The sequence below is a fragment of the Gavialis gangeticus genome, unplaced genomic scaffold (assembly GCF_001723915.1).
Source record: "Gavialis gangeticus isolate Ggan-Ray unplaced genomic scaffold, GavGan_comp1, whole genome shotgun sequence".
Lineage (NCBI taxonomy): Eukaryota > Metazoa > Chordata > Crocodylia > Gavialidae > Gavialis > Gavialis gangeticus.
Genome location: NW_017728992.1, coordinates 11,592,033 through 11,601,168, shown reverse-complemented (window position 1 = coordinate 11,601,168; position 9,136 = coordinate 11,592,033). Strand labels below are relative to the sequence as shown.

At 48.4% G+C, this 9,136-nt stretch overlaps 1 protein-coding gene across 1 annotated transcript in view; it reads left to right on the top strand.

Annotated features, from left to right (window-relative positions):
* ABCA13 (ATP binding cassette subfamily A member 13) overlaps window positions 1-9,136 on the top strand; it is a 375,209-nt gene that overhangs the window by 255,637 nt on the left and 110,436 nt on the right. The window contains exons 38-39 of the mRNA XM_019518403.1: window positions 1,122-1,299; window positions 7,012-7,127. Of these exons, the coding sequence (XP_019373948.1) occupies window positions 1,122-1,299; window positions 7,012-7,127 (294 nt within the window). The remainder of the gene's footprint in view (window positions 1-1,121; window positions 1,300-7,011; window positions 7,128-9,136) is intronic.

The window sequence follows — 9,136 nt, the reverse complement described above, 5'->3', positions numbered from 1 at the left end:
GGCAGGGAACATGGAGGGGGGGGGGCAGGGCAGTGAAGAGGGACCTGCCTGATGCTGCTGTTGTCCCTGGCTAAGCCTGGCTCCATGTATCACTCAGCTAGAGCAGGCAAGAGTGGTCTGGGAGCACCTTCCCAGCCCCTGTCCCCAGAGCAGCTGGAGATAGCAGCAGCAGTGGGTGTAGGGGGGGCTGGTCACGCTTCCTGGGATGGCTGGGAAGTGGAAGTGGTGAAGGATGGTGCTTTTGGGGAGCTACTGCTGCTTGGAAAGAATCCCCTGCTCATGGAAACCCAAGCTGGGCACTCACCTTGTTTGTCTCCCATGCTCCCCTAAACCTCACTCCTGGATCTGTTTGTGCCATGCAACCTAGATAGCTGGCATGTGCTCTGCAGGCTGTTGGCATAGGGTTGCACCCCTGGGGGTGGGAAGGTGACACCCCAGGGGGTGGGAGGGGGAGTTGGCTTGGTGTCAGAACCTCCCTCTGGGCAGTAGAGTTCAGGGGGTGGAAAGTTTTTCCAGAACAGGAGTGTGGGAGAGGGGACACTGTATCTTGGGATGCTGGAGGACTGCAACTTGTGTGGCTACTCCCCACAGATGAGTCACCTATTAATGCAGGGGTGGGCAATTATTTTGGGCAGAGGGCTGCTTACTGAGTTTTGGCAAGCCATCAAGGGTCGCATGACAGGCAGCCAGGGGCAGATAAATATTAATTTTCTAAATTTTTGGGGGACCCTGCGGGCCAGATAGAATGGCCTAGCGGGCTGCATTTTGCCCACCCCTGCATTAATAGAACACGAGTTGGTTAACATGGATCAGAGATAAACCTGTCTTTGAGTAGCATAACTTTGTTGCCTAAAGTGTGATTAAAACTAGTTTCAAGTATTAATGTGTGGACAGTCCAGGGGTTAAGAGCTCCAGAAGCTGCCTAAAATGAACATGTAGCAAGACTCTAGGTAGGATTGAGGTTAAAATACATGGAGATGTTTTCTTATATCTTTATATCTATATCTAATAATGTAAATACATTTATCAAGTTTTTTTTGCAATTGGTTTGATAAGGAGTTTGACTTGGAAAATTTGTGGTGAGCTGTATTGTCATGATACCTTTTTCTTTTGAACCCCAGAATGGAGAATATTCGTCAATGTGGAGTAGCACTGTGCATCATGTTGGGATTTTCTCTCCTTACGGCATCCATTGGAAGCTCCATTGTAAAAGACCGTGAGTCTGGTGCAAAGCGGCTGCAGCACCTCACTGGGCTTGGCTACAAGACTTACTGGCTTGGTAACTTCCTTTATGATATGGTAGGTTCTATGGATAGCAACATGCATCTTTTTAAAGCTGTACGTGTCATTCTGAATGGGGTGCTTTAGTGAACTCAAACTAAAAGAACAGGTTAGGGACTACTTGGAAAAGCTGGATGTGTATAAGTCCATGGGGCCAGATGAGATGCACCTGAGGGTGCTGAGGGAGTTGACTGATGTGATTGCAGAGCCATTGGCCATCATCTTTGAAAACTCATGGTGATCAGGAGAGGTCCCAGATGAATGGAAAAGGGTAAATGTAGTGCCCATATTTAAGAAAGGGAAGAAGGAGGATCTAGGGAACTACAGACCAGTCAGTCTCACCTTAGTCCCTGGAAAAATCATGTGGCAGGTCCTCAAGGAATCCATTTCTGAGCACTTGGAAGAGATAAGGTAATTAGGAACAGTCAGCATGGATTCACCAGGGGCAAGTCATGCCTGACCAACCTGATTCCCTTCTATGATGAAGTGACTGGCTCTATGAATGTGGGGAGACTGGTGGATGTGGTGCATCTTGATCCTAGCAAGGGTTTTAATATGGTCTTCCACAACATTCTCTCAGGCAAGCTAAGGAAGTATGGGCTGGATGAATGGACTGTAAGGTGGATAGAAAACTGGCTGGGGCATCAGGCTCAGAGAGTAGTAATCAATGGCTCAATGTGAGGTTGGCAGCCAGTATCAAGTGGAGTGCCCCAGGGGTCAGTCCTGGGGCCAGTTTTGTTCAGTGTCTTCAGCAACAACTTGGAAGATGGCATAGAGTGCACCCGCAGCAAGTTTGCAGATGACACCAAGGTAGGGGAAGTAGTAGATATGCTGGAGGGTAGGGATAGGATTCAGTGACCTAGACAAATTGAAGGACTGGGCCAAAAGGAATCTCATGAGGTTCAACAAGGACAAGTGCAAAGTCCTTCACTTAGGATGGAACAATCCCATGCACCAGTACAGGCTAGGTGCTGCCTGGCTGGGCAGCAGCTCTGTAGAAAAGGACCTGGTGTTTACAGTGGACAATAAGGTGAACATGAGCCAGCAGTGTGCCCTTGTTGCCAAGAAGGCTAATAACATACTGGGCTGCATTGGTAGGTGTGTTGCCAGTAGGTCAAGGGAAGTGATTATTCCCTTCTATTCAGCACTGGTGAGGCCACATCTGGATACTATGTTCAGGTTTGGGCCTCCTACTACAGAAAGGATGTGGATGAATTGGAGAGAGTCCAGTGGACGGCAACAAAAATGGCGAAGGAGTTGTGGAATGTGACTTACGAGAAGAGGCTGAGGGAATTGGGCTTTTTTAGTCTAGAGAAGAGGAGACTAAGAGGGGACTTAATAGCATCCTTCAGCTACCTGAAGTAGGGTTCAAAAGAGGATGGAGCTAGACTGTTCTCAGTGGTGGCAGATGACAGAACAAGGAGCAATAGTCTCAAGTTGCAGCAAGGGAAGTTTAAGTTAGGTACTAGGAAGAATTTTCTCTCTAGAAGGGTAATAAAACACTGCCACAGGGTACCCAGAGACATGGTGGAAGTTCTGTCCTTGGAGGTTTTGAAAACGCGGCTAGACAAAGCTTTGGCTGGGATGATCTAGTTGGGGCTGGCCCAGCTTTGAGCAGGAGGCTGGACTAGATGACTTCCTGAGCTCCCTTCGAACCCTGATTGTGTACTATTCTAAAGAAGTCATGTCCACAATAAAATATATCTCTAAACAAAGGGAAATTTTGTCAGCTAAATTGTTTAGGGCAACATCCATTAGCACTGATACATGCTAATAATAAGGCATTTGTTCTGTAACTGAGTTTCCCTGAGTTATCCACTATAACATTCCCACCTTAACACTGTGATTATCCTCTGTATGGGAAGGATTGTGTTTTTTGTTGACTTGTGAGCTGCACTATCTATTTCTGACGGTCTCTAGAGTAAATAGCAGCATGTTTGGATTCACATGCAGTTCAGGGTCTTTACACCACAAATAGCCTTATAAGCAAGTTGTCTGTCTTGCAAACAGAGAATGAGTACCACCAGGGATTTTAATGCTTCTGCAGGTGGCTTAGATTGTCATCAGCACAAATTCACTCTCCTAGATCTAATCTTCTCATTCAGTTAGTATACAGAAACACATGAAAATTTTTCTTTCCTTTGAAATTATCAAGGTAATTAACACCTGCTTTCTAACTGTTCCTATTCTGTTCCTTACAATTGAAAAGATGTAATTGTCCAGTAGGAAGTAACTTCTGAAAGGCAGGATTTAATCCATCACATCCTGTTAGATGATCATTGTGGTTGAAAATGCATGTCTCCCTTTGGAAAACCTGAGAAATTGTTTTTTATTTAAAAACACTGGTGTGGGTAGAGGAATGGAATTCACCTTCTTAGCTCATATCCAAATAGCAGCGCATCCAGTCTGCTCTTACTTGCTCAGTGGTCCCTAAGTATGGTCAGCCATTGTATCTGGATAACTGAATTCTGTGATCTTATTTAAGCAAATTATCTTCCTTCTGGTTTCTCTCTAGTCCTGTGGAGATCTTTCCCTGAGTTTAGCATGAGCCAGTTGGAGGCTTCCAACCAGAAGCTAGGCTTATAAAACCCTAGTTTCTATTCCCTTATAGCAAGGGTGGGCAAAATATGGCCCTCAGGCTGGATCTGGCCTACCAAGGGATTCTATACAGCCTACGGTGGGTCCCTTGGCCCTTCCCAGCCCAAGCATGGTGGGCAGCCTGGCACATATGCCTGTCCTGCTGCCCTCTGGCATATGGTGGGGTGGGGGTGGCACAGAAAATGGACTTCACTTCCCAGCACCGCTAGCATCTCTACTACTGCAAGACCTGGCTCTACTGCCCAAGCACCCTGGCTCATCTGCCCTGCACACATCACCAGGGGCACTGGATGGAATGGGTGGGAGGGCAGGCAGAGTCTCCATGGAGGCTGGGTAGGGTGTGCTTGGCTGGGTGGGAAGCAGTGTCCAGGAACATGACATGTAGGCAGGGGCCGGGGTTGGAGTCATGGGGTAGTGACAGCACAGGGCTGGGGCCTGAAGCAGCATCGCAACCTGCTCTTTGCATGTCCCTACCATGCAGGAAGTGGATCGTGGATCACAGCTCTGCCTTAGGCCATGGTCCTGCTCTGTTACTTCCCCACGATTCCATCCCTGGCCCCTGCCTGCCTGTCCTGCTCCAGGACACCTCTCTCTGCCCATTTGCATCCCCATCCTGTCTGCTTGGGCTAGCGCGCCATGACCTCAGAGGTCCTGGCTGGTCTTCATGGAGACCCTGTCCAACTCTCTGTCTGGTGCCCCTGGTAGTGGGTGCAGGGAGGTTGACCCTGTACTGGGTAGGATCAATTGCCGCCTGCCCCCAGTCTACAACAGCTCTCAAATTTGCTAAAGTGGCCCTCCAGCCAAAATAATTGCCCACCCCTGCCTTAATCACCTGTCTGCAGGCCTTGTTTAACAGGGCACAGAAGTTCAGTGTCAGCAGGCTTCCCACCTTGCAACCAGCCTCTGTGCAGCCTGCACCCCACAGACTGCTATCTGTAGGAATATACTCTCTCTAGTCAAGGGGTTAGGGACCCCTATTTCATCCTTTGGTCCTCAACTTCATTGAACTTCTCTGAAATCCTAGAACAGGGGTCAGCCACCCCCAGCACATGTGCCAAGCATGCCATTTGCTTGGCACACCACTGCCAGTCTGGGTTCTAGGCAGCTGCTGCCAGCCACAAAGCCTGGGCTGCTCCCAGCAGGCAGCTGGGCAGCTGCAAGTCCTGATGCAAGCAGACCGGGCTCTGTGGTTGGCAGCAGCTTCCCAGAGCCTGGGCCTGTTGCAGCCAGGAGGCTGCAAACATCTACTCCAGGCTTCGGCATTAGCTCCATACTGGTGGGTGCGTGTGTGCATCGTAGTGGGCAGTGGGGGAGGGGCCTAAGGCAGCGCAACCCTGGTCTCCCCAACTCCCGGCACAGAGCTGATGATTGGGCTCTGGAGCCCAGTGCAGCTGTTTGAGGCCAGCCTGGGCTCTGGGCAGCTGCAGCGGGTAAGCTGCAAACAGCTGCACCAGGCTCCACAACCCTGCCATCAGCTCCATGCTGCTGGCGATTGCACATACACCTCAGAGCAGACAGTGAGAGAGCTGTGCTGCCTCAGGCCTATCCCCACCATCCACTCCGAGGTGTGTGTGCACCCACCAGTATGGAGCTGATGCCAGAGCCCCGAGCAGCTGTTTGCAGCCCCCCAGCTGCAGCCAGCCCAGGCTCTGGCAGCTGCTGCCAACCACAGAGCCCAGGTTGCTTACAGCAGGGCTTACAGCTGAGCCCGCCTGACTCCCACCTGCTCTGAGCCCAGCCCAGCCCTCCACCGGGGTGAGGCTGGCACTGCCCCTTGCCAGGAGCACCACACCTTTTGCAGGCTTAGCTGTGGGTGGCTGGGCTGATGGGCAGGCTCTGGGCCATGGCCTTGGCCAGCTATGCTGCAGCCTGGGGGCTGGATCCCCGGGGAAGCACAGGGACTCTGGCACGACCAGGGCATTGTTGGGTTGGACTTTGTCGAGTAGCCCAGGAGCCTGGCTCCATGTGCCTATGCATATGGTTCTGTGTGTTTGCCTGTCTGGTTCTGTGTGTGCACACGTGTCTCGTTCTGAATGTGTGTATGCATGTGTCTGTTCTGGGTGTGTTCTGGTTCTCTGTGTTCGTGCATGTGGTTCTCTGTGTGCATGTCTGGTTCTTTCTCTTTCTCTTTCTCTCTCCTCTTTTTCTTATTTGTCTCTTTTTTCTCTCTCTCATCGCAACATGCTCAACAAAAAGGAATACACAACAACAAAGGCAACATTTAGGATTAGTAAATACACTAATATGCAGTGCGTCCTGCCATGTACATCTCCCCCCGCTCTCATTTTGTTTTTCTGGCATGCCAGCACTCTGGTACCTTCCAAGGTAGACATATTGTGGGTTTTTTTTGGCACTAAAAAAAGGTCCATTGGCTTGAAGAAAAAAAGACAATGGAATTGTGGCAATGGAAGCAAGGAAGATAAGGGACTTTCTTGAGGTCACACATCACATCAGTGGCCAAACTGTCAGGGCAGGACCCAGGTGTGCTGTTTTTCAGTCCTATGCTGCTGTGCCTCACCCATTCCTCAAGCTAGCTGTCATGTTAATGGTCACCAAGGGATGTGTGTCCAGGGGACGTTTATGTTCCTTGTTGTCTAGTAAAACCATTACTGCTGTGTGTAAATGCAAGAGTTTGCTCCAACTGAAAGGTGAGGGGAAACATTCTAACTGAACACATTCCCATTTGTTAGAGTTATTTTTCAGGCTGTCTCACTGTTCTGCTGTGACTCCAGGAGTGTTCAGTGAAACCCTGTCCTGCTCCATGTGCACCCCATACTGGCGCAAGTAGGATATAGCTTGGTGAATTGGATCAAGAGTCCCACAAGGGTTTATTATCTGGAACAGCTAGCCTGTTACAGTGACATTTGGGAATTGCAGATAGGATTAAGATAAAGGTAATATGTGGTACTTGGATTCTGTTTCCTCACGGTTTTTGAGTAGGGCAGTGCCCCAGCTACCCCAGGGGAGAACCACCACTGAGCCTATATCTCTACTGCTGGCACATTTCTGATAGGCAATATAATTATCTGGGGAACATAGCGTTGCTACCAACTGTACAGGCACTTCTGTGTTAATTGGTTAAGACCAATAGGAGATGCTCACCTGCACTACCCCTATTTTTCTTTTTTCTAGCTGTTTTACTTGGTTCCGGTTATCCTGTGCATTGGTGTTATTACTGCCTTCCAGCTATCCGCCTTCACTTTTCGACAGAACTTGGCAGCCACTGCTCTCCTGCTGATACTCTTTGGGTATGTGATTGGAAATGCTGCTCCAGAATTATGGCTTGTAAGAAGCAAACAGAAATCTTTAGGCTTGGTTTGCACCTGCTGCTGGGTGCATGGTTTTGTCTCTTTGCAGACAATTATGATTCAGCTAAAGCTACTGAGGGAACAAACTGCAGACTGAAGCTGAATACTTCATGGGGAAAGTGTGTGGGAGAGATTTACTCCCTCAAAATGAGATCTGTGCTGGAAATATTTTGAGAAATGAATTGGTTGTTGTTCCCATTAAAGGGCTCATCTAGGTGCCAAAAATAGTAGCATTATCAGGTCAGTATTGCAATGGCCTAATGTACAGATTATCACTAGACAATTAAACTATTTTAAATTGCATCCACTTGCTGTGGTATTAATGTCCAGTGGGTAATGTGGGCAAGTCTGAGCACTAGATTGGCTAAGAATATCCCTACAATGGATCTTACGTGGAAGCAAAGGGCTTTTCTAAGCCCACCCGACCTCATTTCTCCCAAGCCAACTTTTACAGGTAAAATTGCTGCCAATAAGCACAAAGTATTGATGGATGTGGAAGCTTATGATGTAGGACCCTCCACATTGGATCTAAGCAGTGATCCTTTTGTTTCCACTGTCTCCAGCAGTAACTAGTTCCAGTTAATTGCGAAGAATGTTCAAGATGAACAATTATGAAATGTCCTAAATATAGCTTTATATATGAGGATAGATACACTTTCTAAATATTTATCTTATTGTAGGCATTCATCTATAATTCCTTTCATAATGTCAGGCTCCATCTTGTCACCACTTGGGTTTTTTGCTTTGCCTGGGGGAGCCTCTTGGGATGCTCTTTCATAATCTCACTCTTTGGAGAGTCAGAGATCTCCTTACAGTTCCTTGCTCTGAATTTATTCATGCTGTATTACCATTTGTTGTTATGTCAGAATTGTCCCTGAGCTTAAATTGTATTTCTCTATCCATATTCCCCAGTGGCTTCTACAATTTATTAATAGAGTGCAAATGCATCTCCTCTCAGTTTTGCCTTGCTGGGCTGTTTTAGTCTCTTCCCATAAGATAAGGCTTCTATTAACCTAATTACCTTTCTGCTGTTCTCTGCATGTGCTGCAGTTTGAGTTTACCTTTTTTCAAAAATGGGTGACCATAATTGTGCACATTATTCCAGAAAAAGCCTCACCAGCTTCATAGTTTCATACTTGGTAGGGTCAGAAGGGACCTGAGCAGATCATCAAGTCCGACCCCTGCCACAGGCTGGAAAGAATGCTGGGGTCAGACGACCCCGGCAAGGTGTATATCTAGCCTCCTCTTAAACACCCCCAGGGTAGGAGCCAGCACCACTTCCCTTGGAAGTTGGTTCCAGATCCTAGCCACTCTGACTGTGAAGTACTGCCTCCTGATATCCAGCCTGAATCTGCTCTCTGTCAGCTTATGGCCATTGTTCCTTGTTACTCCTGGTAGTGCTCGGGGGAACAGGGACTCTCCCATTGCCTACTGGTCTCTCTTGGCCAGTTTATAGATGGCCGCCAGATCCCCTCTCAGCTTCCTCTTGTGGAGGTTGAACAGGTTCAGATATCACAGCCTATCCTCATAGGACCTGCCCTACTGCCCCCTGGTCATGCAAGTGGTCCTCCTCTGGATCCTCTCGATGTTGTCCACATCCCTCTTGAAGTGTGGCACCCAGAACTGGATGCAGTACTCCAACTGGGGACTGACCAAGGTCGCACAGAAGGGGAGTGTTGCCCTGAGGGGTCAGGCCAACGCTCAGGATCTCAATATTGTGCTGTTAGACAGGAGGGCATGGTGTACAATTGCACATATACAAACACACAAATCAATTAGGTGCGCGCGCGCACACACGCACACACACACACACACACAACTCAGATACACACGCATTCAAAATAACTAGTCTAGGTTCATGCACACCTATCACCAGTTTAAGCCCATACACGCTACACACACCAAATTTAGACTGAATCAGTTACCAGTTACCAACACCTGCACATTCA